Source organism: Typopeltis vanoorti, chromosome 12 (assembly GCF_054136105.1).
Source record: "Typopeltis vanoorti isolate ZY-2024b chromosome 12, IOZ_Tvanoo_1.0, whole genome shotgun sequence".
Lineage (NCBI taxonomy): Eukaryota > Metazoa > Arthropoda > Arachnida > Uropygi > Thelyphonidae > Typopeltis > Typopeltis vanoorti.
In genome coordinates, this window is record NC_143560.1 from 17,007,262 (window position 1) to 17,026,771 (window position 19,510).

At 35.2% G+C, this 19,510-nt stretch overlaps 1 protein-coding gene across 3 annotated transcripts in view; it reads right to left on the reverse strand.

Annotated features, from left to right (window-relative positions):
* IleRS (Isoleucyl-tRNA synthetase) overlaps positions 1-19,510 on the reverse strand; it is a 410,216-nt gene that overhangs the window by 378,856 nt on the left and 11,850 nt on the right. For all 3 annotated transcript variants that reach the window (XM_090401998.1, XM_090401999.1, XM_090402000.1), the window contains exons 3-4: positions 11,667-11,823; positions 3,039-3,158 (exon numbers count right to left, since the gene is read on the reverse strand). In XM_090401998.1, the coding sequence (XP_090258124.1) occupies positions 3,039-3,158; positions 11,667-11,823 (277 nt within the window). The remainder of the gene's footprint in view (positions 1-3,038; positions 3,159-11,666; positions 11,824-19,510) is intronic.

The following is a 19,510-nucleotide window of genomic DNA, read 5'->3' on the forward strand; positions in this document are numbered from 1 at the left end:
ACTTGATTTCGTATAAATTGCCTTAATATCCCAAAATGCAAAGCAAACCTTTTGGGCATGTATATCGCTATGCATTATGGAAGGGTCACTATCCAGACCAGTTTGGACCTTTATTGAGATATGTTTAAGTGTGAGAATACCTGTCCAAAAACTGAGTGAGCTACAAGATCACTAAATCTCACTGAGTAACTAAAGGATCACTACTAAACTAATTACTCCTGACCTGAATCACTCCACAACAGGAAACTCAGCAGTGGTTCCAACCAATGACAGGCAAAAATCTGTCACCAAGTAAAACCTCTCTCCTCCCCAGGAAGTAAGCAAACCCAAAACCCAATGACAAGTATTAATAAATGCCATCAATGAGATACAGACTGAGGTCTCATCTGGTTGGTCAAGTGGATAGCTTATCTGCTCTTCAACTAAAGACTACAGGTTCAAATCTCACCATACATATGGATGTATGTGACTGCCTTTAAGCAGTAAACGAATTTCATCAGCTGGTGTGAGACAATCACCCAACTTTTTGAAGGCCTAAAGTAGCTTGAAAAAGTTCTCTGTTTGGTCTCTTAAGCAGTTTCTAGACCAGGTAAAAAAATTAATTAAAAAAATAAAATAAAAATAGAAAAAAATTCTTAGCCCACTAATTTGCATTAGATTACTGCTGGAAGCAAACAATTAAAGTTTTTCTTACAGAATGATCTATGAACTGAGAAGGAGAGCTATGTTACAATACACAGTATGCTAAATTTACACCAATTTGGTCAACTGTTAACACTACTGGCCTGACCTCTGATAAAAAAAACTATTATTTCGAACCAGGAATCCTATAGGATGGTTAATCAAAATTTCTCACGCTTTTGATCAATAATCTTAACCTAAACAGTAATGGTAGACTAAATCCCAAGAATGTGGATTGCATACATTCAGTCCACTTAAATTATGTTTTAAGTTCTCAAGCAAACCCTCAACTTTACATCTTGAGCAATAATTTCAGTTCTTATTTCATACATTAGCCACCACCAATCCTGTTTTTGTTCTAATTTATCTGTGAGTAATTACCAGCCTAACTTTTGTTAATTTATCTGTTAGCAATTTTTATCCAAAGAGATAACAGGACTAGCTTTGATATAGCTGCATTTCCCCTCTCCCACTAGAAGTCAGGTCAGCAGTTTCAACGGTTGACCAAACTAGTGTGAGAGTTTAGAATACTACATATTGTAATACAGCTTGTCTCTTTGTATGTGTACACATCAGATGACGAACTTGATAGGTTGAAACATCAGATGATTATTTCAGTTTATATATATATATATTTAATCACAATATGGTAGCAGTCTTCATAATTTATAAAAATGAATAAATGAATGCTCATCACCATGTAACTCTGAAAGAAAGTTTGTGCAGGAAGTATCTATTGCAACTAGGTTATTGGTATGTAGAGGCTGTTAACTTCATATCAATGGGCTTAGTATCCCATAATGCAGAGCACACTTCCTGTCAGACATGTATATTTGTATGCATTATGGGAAGGTCGCCACCCAGACTTCAGCAGCAGGAGACAGCTAAGTACTTCTTCACTTGAAAGTCTGCTAATTAATTAGTGACACCAACATATATATAAATAAAGGATCCATATTAGATGTCCTAGCCAACACAACTCACATTTGGACCAAGCCATGGAAAGATTTGGAGAAATTTGTGTTGCTGTTGATATTTCAAGAAAATTGTGATTTGTATCTGAGTAGCAATTTTCTCTCTTCAAATTTACCTTCTCCCCTCCCCCACTGCCAGAATCTGAAGTAAAATCAATACAGAAGTCATATTTTCTGTACACAAACAGTAAAATGGTGTATAACACATATTACTGTATGTGTACAGAAAATATGACTTAAGAAAATTGTAAAATTTTCTACAACTGCCTCTGATTAAGAGACAGTTGTAGAAAATTTTTCTTTGCTTGGTTACAAAATCGCTATCTCTGCAGTTACTTTTAGAACTATTCTACAACTGCCTCTGATCCAGAGTATTTTAATATTATGGCAGTGCACCATTGGACTACTTGTATGTGAAACACATATGACTTCTGCATTGATTTAACCTTCGTATCTTACTGAGTCTGCCACTCACTGATCAGACCTCAATGAAGGTTGAAACTGAATAATGATCTTTCCCATAAACCATAGCAACATATACATCTAAAAGGAAATGTGCAGTGCTTTATGGGATACTAAGGCAACTGATGTGTAGTCAACAGCCTCTCTATACAAGTGGCCTAGTCATGAAGATACTTTATGGGCAAACTATGTTTGCTTCCTTATGTTTTAAGTTCTCCAGTAAACCCTCACTTTAGGTTTTGAGCAATAATTTCAGCTTTTATTTCATACATTTCTTTCTATATATATTGTTATATTTTATTTCAGCTCTTATTTCATACATTTCTTTCTATATATATTGTTATATTTTATTTATTTATATATTCTGCATATATTTGCTTACCAAATGTCATATATCCATATGTCTTAAGAATATAATTTATTGTCTATTATAATTTACTTTGTAACCAAGACTAAAACAAAAAATAACAATAAATAAAGAATATGGCAACTACACAATGAGCTTTTTTCCATTTGTTATATGTATTCAAACAAAAAAAATTAAACAGATAATGTAAAAATAATAACAATAGTCAGCATCAAATTACTAACCCCTTTAACTACCCCCAAAAGGATACAAATCAAATTTGATTTAATCAGATTTAATCTGCACCTTTACAAGTAGATGAAGGGATCAGCTCCTTGTCCAAAAAGTTTGTGTTTTCTCTGACTGTTAGTCTTGGAGCCAAATAATTTCCATAAATCCAAAACCATATTTGTTATAATTTTCTAATAAGAGGCAGTAAACAGGAATAACAAATGTAAACAAAGTATTAATTTACTGTATGCATATGCACATGGAGAATGAATAAAAGATGTCAGTACTATTGCTTTTTAATTACTATGATAAGAATTCAATCATTTAGCATGAAAAATACAAACCTTCCATTGATCTGCATATCTCATTACAATTTTCCTACACTCACTGTTATACTGCTCAATTCCCATCTTTTCCACATCTTGAGGTCCTTTAATGTTCAAGGTTTTGTCAATTTCATATTCCTGAAATTCAGTTACATTTTATAATAATGAATTGATAATTTGTATGGGTAGTCATTTTTTGTTAATATAAAACTATTTTCTATTAGACACAAGTCAATTTTAAGCTATAATAGATGGCACTTCAATATCTATGCAGCATCTTCTTCAGCTACTTTTGCATAATGTTTACCATTTTTAGCATAGTCACAGAGGAATGATACGTGCAATCATATTGAAAATGCTAGAAAAATCAAAATGTTGTGACCCTGCATTGATAAGAAGTACAGTGTTTTATTAAAAATAGATTAAATTCCAAGAACCACAGGGTGGTGGTCTAACATTGGATGATGAAAATCATGTACCATTTAAAAATATCTTAAATTTTATATTATTTCTTTTTGATCTCTTCTGCTAACATCGGAATTCTTATCGAGTATCTCTTGATCAGTAACATAAGTCAACATTCAGAATGCCACACAATTTGCAGCCTAATTTACTCAAGTAATAATTGAAACCACAACACTTGCTCTACCCATTAGTTAAATACATTTTCGTATCATTTTCAGTCACATCACACGTTATTAAAATTATTTCATAATGTTTTAATATATCAATACAACATACATAAAGTTTGCTGTCTGTGAAACATTTTTTATTACTATTAGTGGAGTAAGGATCAGATAATTTGGGAAACTGCTGTAGAAACTAAACATAGTACTTTTTCCAGTTTCTTCAAGCTGCCCCCACCCCTCTCCCAGTATACAACAGATCAGATGATGACACTGCAGGCATATTACTTCCTTAGATACATATAACAAAATGTATCTAAGGATAAAGAAATGGGAAGAGCAAGTGTTGTTTCAGTTATTAACTGAATAAATTAGGATACAACTTGTGAGGTATTCTAAAATGTTGTCTTAACAATCATGTTACTATACAGCAATACTTAAGAATTCAAATATTAGCAGAAAAGACCAAAAAAAAAAAAGGGAGGGGGGGAAATCGGGTGTGGCTGTGTCGGAGCATGGCCGGAGGGGTTTTACATGAATATGTTACACCAAAAGATTATATATGTGTTGGGAAGTGTAAATAAATGAAAACAAGTTTAATAATCCATTATAATTTTATTTATCATAGGTCTATGGTAAGAGAAGTAAGATACAAATGGTAGACAAGATACATCCAAGTTTCTGGCAAAAGTCACAAATCAATACAAGTGTTAAAGTCCTGCAGTGATTGGTTTTGTGGCACATTGACAATGAAGTCACTGGTGATGATGATGGGCTTAAACAGGTCTGTCTCGATGCTGGGGATTATTTTCTTTATGCTTTTCGAGTATTGCAGAAGGGATCGATAGCTACAACATGCTATCACTGACGAAGTATTCGGATGAATACTTCGTCAGTGATAGAATTCAGATGAATTGAGATGGGAACGTACACAGCTCCGAGGACAAATTTAGATACACTGTTGATCGTTACATCGTCCAGGCATATATCTCCCACTGATGGTTCTTCGACTCTAAGCTTATGACTGACATCAATGGTAATGATACATTGACAATCGGTAAAGCTGTTGAGGTTCCTATATATGGCGACTCCACCGGCGGTGCGTTTGGATGACGACGACAAAGTTGATGGTTGACTGCATCGCATTTCTATGGCTGTTTTATGTTTGAAACTAGATACATTCACAGGTGTGGCATTATCCATCCAGGTTTCACTGATGACCAAGTAGTCAGATCTGTTCATAATGGACTCAGTTTCGATACCTTCAGCATGATCCACCAAACTCTGTGTGTTGATCGCCGAGACAAGTAAGGCTCCCCGCTGTGAGTTTTCGCTGTTGTCATGGTCATCATCTACGTTTAATATCCGGACCTCTTCTGTGATCACAGCAGTTGACGATTGTCGACCACAGAAACTGTTAACTCACTTAACCAGTGGTGTTTCTTCATTCTCTCATATTCGTCGTGTATCTCCCTGACAGTGGGTGCTGAATTTCCATAACCGTGATAAAATTTATAATTGTCTCTCTCGTTAGTCAAATACAGCCCGTTGATAGAAGTCACTCTGCTCAGTGGAATGTATACCAGTTGATTTTGTTGAGACTTTTCGTACTGAAAGACAACTTGATTGAAAGTGCCCCCTTGCGATTTGTGAATCGTTATGGCACAAGCAGACTCGCCGATCTCCAATGTTCTTCCATTGTCACCGATCTTCCTAAATCCACATCCATTTTGTTCAATCCATCTTCTGAAGCGGTTTCATAGTTGCTTATGCCATTTACATCCATGAGTTCATGCACACCAACCGCCAAAGTGCTGGCACCGTCAGCCGCACACTGCGCCACTTTCAATTTCTTTCGCTCCTGACACTTCCTTATTTGTTCTGACCCAGATATTGGGATATTATTGGAAAACTGACAAGCTGCTCTTTCCCCGTTGTATGCGTTCGGCATATTTCTGGCTGGCTTTCCGTCAGTATAGGCAGAGACATTGAGAAATTTCTAAAATTTTTCAACTTCAATCCACATTTTCTTCACCAACACTGTATTAAAATTTAAGAATTATGCATTAAATCGATAAATCTCGACGAGAGCTGTTGATTGACACTAAAACAAGCGTCGTACCATGACAGAGTGCAAAGTTATACTGAGTGGAAGTTTCCAAGGCGCGGCAGATCGTACACAAAATGGTGGAGCCCCCACTACTACCTGCGTGGCGTGTCACGCCATCTGAAGGTCACTGACGAATGTTTATTCCCTCAGCTATCGAATGATATAAGTTTGGTTTGGCTACCTTTAATATTTTAGAAATTATTAAGCTAAACCTTATCGAATGATTTTGTTACGCTCAACTTTTCATCCCATACCCCCTAGTACTGTTCTGAATTTAAAGACGTATTCACGTCAAAAAAGAGGAAGGAATTATTGCTTATCGTGAACAATTTAGAGATTAACAAATATATTGAATTACTATCTAGATTTTTTTTTTTGGGATGGCATAGTGCTTAATAGGGCTTGACAATTTAGGGTGAGACAATACTGGCACAGTAGAAGTAGTGATCTTATGGACCAATTACTTAATGAGAGAGACAAAAAAAAAATATTATTCATGTGAGATTTTAATACTGAGAGAATGAAGCAACTAATAATGCAATTAGTAAATTTCTGGAGCAACTTCACAATAATCAGTCAAAGCAACATATATGTAAACCTACAGGTGGAGGAGGAGGAAAGGAACTATAAAGGATACTACAGTTCCTAGATATAGTGGATCAGACATTTGCAAGAGTAGAGAAAGATAAAGACAGCATAAGAGATGGAATTTAAAATAAGCTAATTTGAAGATATATGATTAGAAATTTAGAAGTCTTAACAGGAAGACAATATTTTGTGTGTTGCATATCTAGATGAAAACTCGCTTGACCTTACATTATGTCCTTTTCATAGGACCAAACCAGACAGTAATGTGTTTTTTGGATTCCTGATCAACTAGTGCATAATCTTGCTATGTACAATGCCAGGTAATACCTAGAGGGAGGTTGTGTAACTGAATGCATGGGATAAGCAGGGGAGGGCAGCCACATGGTTTGGAGACTGGAAAAGAGTATTTTTCTAGTGCTATATATTCCCCTTCTAATTTCAGCATGAAATTAAGCCTAAATAATCATAATGTCTCTGAAGTTAAACAAAATTAAACCTCCCTCCATAATTCACAAAAAAACTTTCATATTCACTTCGCCAACATCCATGACATCAACAATAACTTTCATCTAGATATGTAACACACAAAATCTGATGTTCTCTTTCTGACTGAACTCTAAAATCTGCTACATCAACGACAGCTCATTCCAGCTGTCTAAATTACATTCTATATGATTCCTTCTGCCATAAGGGAGGTGCTTGTGTGATCTAATATTCCTTGCCAATGGATGTCTTATCTAGAATCTCATCCTTTTAATCTTCTTTGGCTTAAGACTTCTTTATCACATTTTGTTTCATTCATCTGCTGCCTCTACTGTTCTCCTAATTCTGAAAATCATGCTAACCTCTCTGACTTCCTACCTTCGAAGCTCGATTTCATTCAGCCAACTTTCTAATCAGTGAAGTCATTTTTCTTGCCGATTTCAATATCCACAATTCTAATTGGCTCCCTTTTTGAACTTCACTAATAAGTTGGAAGAGAGACAGAAGCAATGTTGGTAATTTCAGTAGGGAGACAAATGATTAAAACAGATCATCGCCCCATCAGAATTACAGACAATCCTTTTCACTCACCCAATATTGAAGCTAGATATTACATTACAGTAATATCTAACTCCAGATATACATTACAATAATGCCAAGTGGAGAACTTGTATTTTTCCATGGTCAAGTTTTCATTCTCCAGATCCAGATGATTGTTATGATCTTGTTACAGAAATAATCCATGTTGGAATGGAAGCTTTCATTTCTCGCTTTGTTCAAATTTCCTATCCCATGCCTTTACCTCCCATACCTTTGGACTCATTCCATGGAAAGGTTTGGAGAAACTGCACCACTGCAACTGACATCTCCAAGGCTTTTGATAGGATATGACAACAATGAGAACTTTCTAACAAATTACCATCATATGCACTGCTTTCATCTTTGTGCAACTGGATTGCCAGTTTTCTCTCAGATCAATCTTAATGGTATGCTCTCTCTCTCTCTCTCTTCAGATTTTCCTGTTAATGCAAGTATCCCATTGACCTGCTCTTATTTACTGCAAACCCTATTCACAGGTTTGCTGAAGATAGCACTCTCCACTCAGCCTACTCATACAACAAGCCTTGCAGGGCTAAAACATCTCAAGCTTCAAAATCGTCTATAATAAGTGCTCTTAACACTGATCTCCATAATATCCTTAATTGGGGTGAAAACAACCTAGTCAACTTCAATATTTCCAAAACACAGTTTGCTCGTTCACTTGAAAAAAAGACCTTACTTTTGATAATGTTCATCTCAAAAATCAACTAAATCTCTCTTCTCAAACTGACTCTTACTCCAAATCCTCCATGGTATAATCATATCACCTAGAATCCTTTTCCATTCAAAGGATGCTAAATGATTATGACAGTACTTCTCTGCTAAAAAATTACTTACTCTGTACAAATCCCAAATTTGGCCAACTATGGAATACTGCTCTCATGTTTGGGAAGGTGCACTTAAGACCTCCCTAAAAATTTTAAATAAGTGATATGGCAATCATAATGTATATTTTTCAACAGCATTATTATAGTAAATCAATAATCACAGCAAATGAACCTAGAGCTGTTTTTGCTTTAGACATTCATAACATAATTTTATGCTGCATCAATGTACAATGAGTTTATCAGTAAACAAATACTATGAGATAACTTAGATCACAATATCACTTGTGAGAGAAAAATACAAATTTGGTATCTGGTATTCGAGTCAAGTACACAAATACCAACTTTCATTTAATTTCATCTAGCCAGAAGGATGTTATGTAGTATTTTACCAAATTTCATCGTGTCATAATGGCCAGGCTAATAAAAACACAAATGCTCAAAAAATAAAAACACAAAAATTTGTGTGCATAAATGCAAACAAATTTTTGTAAATATCTCAAATACTGATTTCAGTAAAATGTATCCTGTCACAATGGAGTTATATATATATATATATATATATATATATATATATATATATATATATATATATATATATAAGATAAAAAAAAAAATAATAATCTACACATACCAAACCATTGAATTTAAAACTTTAATACTGTGTTGGAATAACTCTTAGTAAGGGAATACTGTGAGTAAACATATAAATACAAAATTAATGACGGAAAATCTCACGTAAAAAGATTTTCTTAATAGTATAATTTTCCCCCGTGTGTCACAGGCATCTTCAGTACATGTTAAGCTGAAATTAAACAATAACTGACAATTCCAAAAAGTGCCACCTAAGTTGCTAGTGTAAGATAACTAAAGAGGTCAATAAAATTTCCTAACAAAAAAAAAAAAAAAAAAAAAAATTATATGTACAATAAACAGTTAGGAAAGATTAGCTGATTTGTAAAGTACTATCTTCCATAAAGGGGATAGATGTAAACCATCAGATCTGTTTAAGTTAGGAGAGTGGAGTAAAGTTTCACATTTTTCTTTATAAAGCCGTTTATGAGGAACCGACTTATGCGAAAGGACTCTTGTCTTTTCCAATGAACTCTATGTCTGGTTAAGATGGCATGTTCTGCAATCCAGACTGTTCAGGTTTAAGGTGCTGAATATAAGACTGGCGTTCTTCTAGTCGAATAGAAGCAGATCTTCCTGTTTGTCCGAAATAAAATAATTCACGAGAGCAAGGAATCTGGTAGACACCTGGATAATTAAGAAGTGGAAGCTTGTCCTCAGGAGAAGTCAGAAAGGTGGAGATTTTTCTGACCAGTTGAAAGGCAACAAAAATATTCAGTGGTTTTAAAACTTTTGCTATACGTTCATTAAGACCGTGTACATAAGAGATAGGAATGCATGTTATTTCTTTTGTATTTGAAGAGGAAGACACATTAAAACTACTAAAAGCTCTTTTGATGAAGGAATTCTTGTATCCATTAGATAGAAAGGAAGAAGTAATATATTGTTCTTTCTGTAAGAGATCATCTGAAGAACAAAAGGAGTGTGCCTTTTGACTGGGATGGTGATGAGATTCAGCATGAATATAATGGCCAGTATGAGTCTTCTTTCTATAGACTGAGAAATGTAGGTTAGCATCTGGTTGGCAAAGAATTAGAAGATCTAAAAAGGCTAACTGCTTATTTGATTCTATTTCAAGGGTAAACTGGATTCTTGGATGAAGTGCATTTAACTTAGTGAGAAACTGTTGAAGTTCATCAGAAGAGCCATTTCAAATAGCAAAAATGTCATCCACATATCTGAACCAATGAGTAGGTCTGGAAGAAATGTTGTCAAAGATATGTTTTTCAAAATGTTACATAAAGAAGTTGGAGATAGCAGGAGAAAGAGGATTGCCCATTGCTGTTCCTTCAATTTGTTGATACAACTTATTTTTAAAGGAAAAGTAGCCAGAATGTATTACAAAATCAAATATTTTTACGTCTGAAGGAAATTCCTGCATAAAAAAAAAAATAAAATAAAATAAAAAAATCTTTTTATGTGAGATTTTCCTTCATTAATTTTGTATTTAATACTGTGTTGGTTCTCCTTTAGTGAATGCTAATACTGATCCTCTTCAATTCCCTGCACATAGTTCAGTGAGATATGGGTTAGGAATAAATTTCAATAAATGCTTCAACCAAAAGCTGCACACAGGAAGTTTTATTTGTCTGTACAAGCTCAGATGATGGCAATCTTATTTCTGACAGATTGTCTCAGGAATACAGTTACACTTTTTAGATAAACAATGTGGGTTATTTTTCCACTGATTTCAACAACACCTTGGATATCTCACACCTTTTGAGAAACCAGTCAGTTCTGCTGTTTTCAGAATCGTGGCTCCAGCCAGATGGGCACACAAAATAAGTCCTTTATCGAACTCTGAAAGATCCTTTGTTTTTCCTATTATGATCAATACTATTGACAATTACTGACCAGTAGCATTCTTAAATAGATGCATGTGACCAAGTATTTTGAATATATGCTGCGTAATTGATGTATATATATCTACATAAAGGTTTCTAATTCAGTGGCTAGTATGTATAGTACATGCTTATGCATTTTGCAGAAACTCCCAAATGGTTGCTAAGCAAAAGTTTGGGCACCCATGTACACTTTTACAAGTCAAAGTCATATCCTCAAACAGATACTCTTCACATACAACATGAGATTTATTTCCTGTATCTGCATATTAAGATGCACCAATGCAAAAAGTGAACTATTTGCGTTGGTGCTAAAGATACTAGAGGTCACTGTGTTCCAGCTAAGCTCAATTTGGACAAAAACTATCTTACTTGTAGTCCACTGTGGTGCATTATATAGTATTTAGTTAAATTACTGTTAACTACTGATATCTCAACATATATGAAACTTTTAGTATATAGATAATTACTAAAGTTGTCTTCTACTTAATGTTCTAATGCCATAAACTTTTAGACTGTCTTTTTCATAGCCTATTTTACTTAGATGAAAAATGTTGGTCCTGAATACCAAATACTTGAACTATTGATTGTTGCTTTTTATTTGCACATTATTTAGATTGCACAACCTAATGTGTCTTTGGTTCCTGTGATTACATCATGATGAGATTTATGCATATGTTATGCTGCTGGTGTAGCTCACTAAGTCAATAACATCTACACTCTCCATTCAACAGGCTGCTGGTTTGAATTCTACTGTGGAATAAACATTTATGGTCTTCAGGTGGTAGATGAAACAATGCAAAATATACAACAGTTATAACGTTTTACATGTGGTATTTATAAAATAAAAATAATCCCCACCTACACACACATACATACTGAAAATGTTTTTCAACAAAATTAACTAGGATTTAGCAAATACAATATTTATTCAAACATACCACTGGAAGGCCATGACAGTCCCATCCAAATCTTCGTTCCACATGAAAACCAGACTGATGAGCATAGCGAGTCACAATATCCTTAATCGTACCAGTTAAGATGTGTCCATAATGTGGTAGACCAGTTGCAAATGGGGGACCATCATAAAAGGTGTATCTGTAGCGAATTAAAAAATAAATAAACTGTATGGTTTTACATCCCACAGATAAATACCCAACCTCTAAATACATGTACACTTAATTCTAATCTAACCCAATAATATAAAAGCATTTCTTTAAAAGAATAAAATAACCATCTCTCTCTCTCTCTCTCTCATATACACAAGTTAGTAAACTGGTGTTTGCTCCATAAGATTTCTAAATAAGCTTTAAGAGCAACTGCAGAGTAGCAGCCTACAAAGTGCTATGCCATAACATTCAGCAGCACAAACTACCTTGGTATTTCACTATTTAAAAGAATCGGAGATATTCATATATTTCCACATATCTTTCCAACGGCACCCTTCCTTTCTTGGTTTATTCAAAATCCATCCACACAGATAGATGCATACCGAAACTTTTCTATCATTCCTCTCCCCCCAACACTAAAATGATATGAAAACCCTTTCAACAGAGCTTACAACATCTGTTCTAACAAAATTAGAACACTATCAAAATTTTTCTCACCACTGTTTCTTTGTCTAAATTCAATTCTTCTCCGTTAACTGTGCACTTATTGTCTATCAGACTGAACTAACTGCTCTATTCCTTCCATATTTTCATATCTTAAAACAGTTTATAGTCATTCAGTTTTTCACCATCTCTCTTTAAATCTCTCATGCCACTCAAATGCACTAGGCTCTTTCATGGTGTCACCACCATGCTAACATATCTTGAGTTTCACCTGCAATTTTGCCTAACTTTGCTCAAAACACAATGTTAATGAAATGAAAGCAACAAACATGCATATGCAAACTCTACCATAGATTGTCAACTCCTGGCTTGATTGTTTTGATATGACTCGAAGCAATAGCATAGACACGTTCAAAGATGCACAGTCGCATGATTCTGCCTGACTCATCATAGGCACAAGGCCATTTCAGGAATTTGTCACATCTTGTATTCCTATAGTTGAAATCATCCATAACAATAGCTCTCCTTGGTCTGAAGAGGAGAGTTCACAGTCCTCTTCGGATAACCCAAGTCTATCGCAGCACTCAACTATATATTCTGTACGGTTGGCATCTCATGCCAAACAGCTTTGACCTCAGGTAAGTATTATCATTCATGCTATCATCATCATTTCATATTTCTATTCTTCTGATGAATTAAATCCAACCAATCATTAGCAACATTTCCCCACCCTCTCTATCCTGTCTGCTTTCCCTGAATACACTGTACCCATCACATTCTATTCTTGTAAGGATACTGTTAATTGTTGGTCCCATATTTACCAATACTAAAAATTCCCTAAAAATACTTAAGTTATTTAAATTAATTTATTAAATTTACTTATAAATTAATTTAATTTATATAAAAAAGATAATGTGATTACGTGAAAGCTAAATAACTAACTATAAGAAGACTACAAGGAACAAGGACTGAGTTGGTAAATGATTTGGTGAGTTATGAACTCCCAATGTCTAATCTTCACCCTCCTGTGGTGAGCCCATTATTAGTTATCCGCATACATACATACATAATAAATGAGGATGCAAATGAATGTGGATGTCAATTGGAAACTTAGCTGACCATACTGTATTCTATATTGACAAACTGTTAATAAAATCATGGCATTACATGATGAAATCGGATGGTGTAGGATTAAACAAGGCAATCTATTTTTGTCAGGAAACGAGAAGAGTGAACAGTCAGCTACTGAAACAAAATCAACCTAAACAAAACTGAAGATAAGTACTATCAACATAAAAAGACCAATGGAAAATACATCAAACATATCACAACCATTGTCTTCTCAGCTTCCAAATAAACTAATATTGCTCTTTTACTCAAGACATTACTTCACTTCCAAACAGCTGTTAATCTTATACAAATCACAAATCCCAGCTATTGAATACTGCTCTCACATATGGGATGAGCCCCCACCGCCCTCTCAGAGCTCCTTAAAAATACTTGACTCAATACAGAAGAGGGCAATCTGACTGATTAATAACTGATCTCTTATCAACTCACTCTACCCCACTTTCACACAGGCATTTGGTTTCTGCAACAGGTATCTTCTATAAATATTTCCAAATAATTCCTTCAATTTCTACTAAATCCATCTCTTCGTGATACTCTAAACCCATAGAACAAGTCTTTTTCCTTTTCCTTCTTCCCTACTATTGCTATATTGTGGAACCATCTCTCCCCTTATATGTTTCCCAAGAAATACAATATACAGGTCTTCAAATCAAATGTAAACAAGTTACCCATTATCTAACCCACTACCCATAATGGGAAAGATAATCAATCAGAAGAATCAATCAGAGCAATATCTTAGTGATAGTACTTATCTTCAGTACCTTACTAAGACAAAGAAGTCTAAAACAGGTCACATACTGCTAAATAAGTAGTCATATTCAGGCAACAGTGATCACAGATAAGAAGAAACTTTTAGTTTCTTCCTATCTGTGATCACTGTTGATCTGTGATATATTTTTGTAACATATCACTGTGATATATTTTTAGTGATACTTATCACTAAAACTCAAAGTTTTAGTGATGAGTATCACTAAAACTTTGAGTGGTGGGCAATTTCAAATAGTTAAATAAATTTCAAAATGGAAAAATTGCAAAGATTTGTCCAATTTTTGTGTTTATCCAGAGATTATTACAGAAGATTCCAATAAGGAAGAAGTACAGGAATCACAGTCATTAGAGAGCAGCTGGCATAAAAAGCTGGTTCATGCTGGAGATCTAAACTGTAAAGTAAAAAAACAAATAGTAGACATGAAAAAGTTCTAAAAAAATTTGGAAAAAGCACAGAGCTAGTAATAATGGTAAGTCTCCACTAGATTTCTGGTCATTTCTAATACCATGTTTCAACAAGGATGTGCAAAATTCACATGCAAAGAACATAAAAAATAAATCAAATAAAGAGCCAAAAGGCTTCAGTTCTGAGATGTAAAATTACATAGCGAAGTACATATTAGATCCAGCATGCAGAGGAATGTATTCCCACAAGCTCTCTGGTCAACTTACAAAACTTTCATAGTTTCTACATTCAGCTCTTTGAAATAATGCTGGATCTAATATCCACTTCGCTTTGCATTAAAGTCGCCTAAGATGTAAAGTACATCTCTCCTTGGTAGGCAATCTAAAACAATCGAAGTTTTCATAGAATTTCTCACTCTCTTCATATGTGTGGGGTGCATAAACTACCACAATTGACATATTGGTAGGATGAGCCTTAAGTCTAATACAAAGTATTCTGCCATTAACAGGATTATAACCAAGAAGGGTTATAATCCTCTTATATAGCAGTATCACAGTGGTGGTACTATCATAATTGGGGACCAAAACTTTCCACATATCTGGGAAGTTTTGGTCCTATAAAGTGAGACCTTGAGGGACCCTTACCCTTAGTAGGACAAAAATAACCAGACAAGATCCGATTTCTCTGCTTGGACAATTACCTCTGGTCTTTCCTGGCATAAACACATCTCATCAATAGCCTCCTCAACATGCATCCAAGAAACTTCTCATTATTTTTCATTCAAGAAGTTATTTTATACCCAGCTCACTATCAACTACATACAAATCTGAAATCCACCCATGTTTAGAGTACTGCTCACATTGTGTGGGGTGGTGCACCTAAAACTTGCATTAAAATCCTTGACACCATCTATCAATCTATTCTATAGGTATTTCCATGGTCACTGCTCCAATGAATTGGCAACCATCATTCCTCCAGTTTCTGTTGCATCTGTTAATACCAGCTGCCCAGCACTCATTTACTGTGCAACTGCAAATACACCGAACCTGCTTCTATTCTTGCTCTTTTATTCTGTCCATCTCTGTTCTCTGGAACAGTCTTCTGCATGAAGCATTCCGTAACTATAACCTACAGCTCTTCAAAAAAAAAAAAACTCAGTCCTCATTTGCACCCTACACAATACTGATGATGTGCTTATAGGTTCCATGCCCCATCACACTGGCAGAAATGGACTGAAAGAAGTTCACAAGGATAGGTATGCAGAGAACCGATCAGGGCTTCTGACCTAATGTCCAATTTTCACCGTCTTGTGGTGCACCCTGTTAAGTAATTACCTGGATAGTGAAGAAACGAGGATGGGCTGACAATTTGGGATTTAGCCAGCCAAATTGTATTCTTATTGGCTTAAACCAAAATAAAAATGATGGCACAACATGACACTTTCATGTCGGTTGGGGCATCACCCAGTTAAACAAGACCCCATTGTTTTTGCCAGGGAACCAAGCAAACAGCGAAGTCAGCTACTGGAACAAATCCTAAAACTCACCCCAATTCAACATCACCAGAGTTAAAGATCGGTACTATCAAAATAAGAAGCCTGAATGGCAAAGAAATGCAGCTAGCTGAGGAATTGAATAAGTACCAGATCAACATAATAGGAGTGACTGACACAAAACAAGCAAAAACTGGTGAGATCTTTCTGAGCAACAAATACAAAATGTTATAGGCAATGACAATCAAGGAACAGAAGTTGTAGCCATACTATTCAACACTAAATATGACGCTAATCATCTTCAATGGCAGGCAGTATCCAGTAGAGTGATGTGGGCAAATATGAGAATGGGGAACTGGACAATAAGACTTATTTGTGACTATGGTCTCACAGAAGGTTCTACTAAGGTAGAATTGGAGGAAATTTTTAAGGCTTTAGAGAAAGCAACTGACACAATGAAAAAGGAAAAGTTGGTTCTTGTTGGGGATCTAAAGACCAGAGTAGGAAATGATTGTCAGACATACAAAAATATATTGGGAAAATTTGGAGAAAAGAGCAAAAGCTAATAATAATGGCAAATACCTGTTGGATTTCTGCTCAGGACATGGACTGGTTATTACTAACACAATGTTCCAACATAAAAATGTGCACAAATTCACATGGAGAAAAGAGGCAAGGAATAAGAAAAGTCTCATTGACTATGTTGTTGTTGATAGTGATTTTTGTCCATACAGGACACCAGAGTGTACAGACGATTTGAAATTGGAAGTGATCACCATTCGGTCTTGAGCAGGATAAAATTAAATTTCATATTGAAAAGAAGAACGTGTAAGAAAGTTTTGAAGCGAATAAAAGTTGAGCAGGTCTCAGATGTAAACTATAAACTAAAATACACAAACATGATTGAAGACAAAATGAGTGAGTTTGAGAACAGGAACCAAACCTTGGAGATTCAGTGGCAAGCCTTGAAGAAAACCCTGATTGATTCAGCCAGAGAGGCATGTGGTGAGGTTGTCTGCAAGGATAGAAAAATCAGAACTCCATGGTACATAAGACATTAAAGAGGCAGTGAAACAAAAGAAGAAAGCATATCAAAAGTTCCTGGAAAATAAGTCAGCTTGGGCTCTTAGAGAATACAGAGACAAATGTAAGAAAGCTCACTGTTTAAAACTGGCTAAACAAAAGTCATGGGAGGACTTCGTTAAGAACATAGAAAATAAATATCAAGAATGTGGCAAGATATTCTGGAGGTTGTTGACGAAGCTCGGAAATGGAGGAAGAGTACTGTCAAAGGAATTAGAGATGATAAAGGTAACATGAAAACAGGAGAAAAAGATATCCTTGAAGTATCCTTGAAGTGGAGAAAATTTACTTTAATTACTTCGAAAAATTGCTAAATGAAACAAGCAGTGATGACAGCGCAGTGGTATAAAACACTGACTAGGCATGCAGTCAGGAATACATATCCATACTTGAAGTAGAAAAAGCCATCAAAAGCCTGAAAGGTGGAAACGCAGCAGGAGTAGGAGATGAAATTCGACCAGAAATGTTTAAGTATGGTGGCATAAAAGTCTTGCAGTGGCTGCACTGCATAGTTCAGAAGGCTTGGACAGAGGGACGAATTCCAGATGATTGGAGTAGAGCTCTCATAGTATCCATATATAAAAAGGAAAATAAAACTGAATGTGAGAATTACAGAGGTATTTCTCTATTGAATGTTGCTGGTAATATATATGCAAGTATACTTGAGAAACGGTTGAGAAGGATTGTGGAAGAGAAGCATGGTGAAGAACAAGCTGGATTCAGGCCAAATTGAGGCAGTCAGGATCAGATTTTCACTTTACGACAGATAGTTGAAAAATCATGGGAATATAAACAAAGATCTGTATTTAAATTTTGTAGATCTGGAAAAGGCATATGACAAGGTGCCAAGAGAGAAGCTATTCAATACACTACAGTTATATGGTGTCAATGGGGCATTATATCAAGCAATACTTTGAGTTGTAAGTCAGCAGTTAGAATTGAAGGAAGTACAGGAAGGTGGTTTAATGTTAAATCTGGTGTCAGATGAGGATGTACATTATCCCCTCTGTTATTCATTATCTATGTGGATCACATTATGAAGGGAAGTCGTATTAAACCTGATATCAAAATTGAAGATGTTAACTCAGCTCCTTGCTTTATGCGGATGATGTTATACTTCTAAATAAATCCACTATAAGTCTGCAAGATTCCCTGATGAAATTGAATAACTGTTGTAATAGATATGGTATGAAAGTCAGCATTAAAAAGACAAAGAAAATGAAAATAGGCAAAAACATTGAAAATATCAACTGCATTGTGAATGGAGAACCTATAGAACAAGTAAAACATTTCAGCTACTTAGGCACAATTTTTAGTGAAGATCGTAAATTAAATATGGAAATTAGACAACAGAATCAACAAATCTGGTATGGTAGGAAGTCAACTGAATAAATGTATATGGAATAAGAGAGAAATTAGCCAAAACACTAAATTACCTGTATGTTCAAACCAGTTTTAACTTACGGATCTACGAGCTTTGTCAGAAGTAAAACACTTAACCAAAGACTAGAGACTGCAGATATGAGAGTCCTGAGAAAGATCAAGAGCATGAACAGATGGCATAAATGACAATATCATATTCAAAATGAGGATATTAGAAAAGAACTTGACACTGTCAGTATCCAGGATGCATTAGCAGAGCTAATCTCAGGTGGTATTGTCACTTAAACAGAATGGGAGAGGAAAGATTAGCAGAACAGGTGTTCTCTGTCAGGTTGGCAAGAAAAACACGCAGGTGAAGACCAAGATATAGATGGACTGATACAGTAAAAAGTGTCTTAGAAAACAGAAATATAAGATCTGATAATGTTGGAGTCTTGACAGGTAACAGATTGATTTGGAGGAAAATTGTAGATAGCAAGTTAGTAACAATGTAATTTTTCATGTAGTACTATCATATCCTATCAGGAATTTGATGATGATGAGATGTGTGAGGTGCAATTGAGGACTGAGATAGTTTTTTATTTTTTTTTTTTTTGAAGAGCTGTAGATTGTAGTTAGGGAGTACTTTATGAAGAAGGCTGTTCCAGAGAACAGAGGTGGATAGAATAAAAGAGGAAGGATAGAAGCAGGTTTGGTATGTTTGCAGTTGCACAGTAAAGGAGTGCTGTGCAGCTGCTGATCTGGTATTAACAGATGCAATAGAAACTGGAGGAATGATGGTTGCCAATTCATTGGAGCAGTAACCATGGAAGTACCTATACAACTCTTCAAAAAAAAAAAACTATCTCAATCCTCATTTGCACCCCATCCTACCCCCCCCACACAACACAACACTAATGATGTGCTTATAGGTCGAACAACCTCTCGTGTATGGGATTAATAGAAATATAAAATAAAGTCATGCAAAAT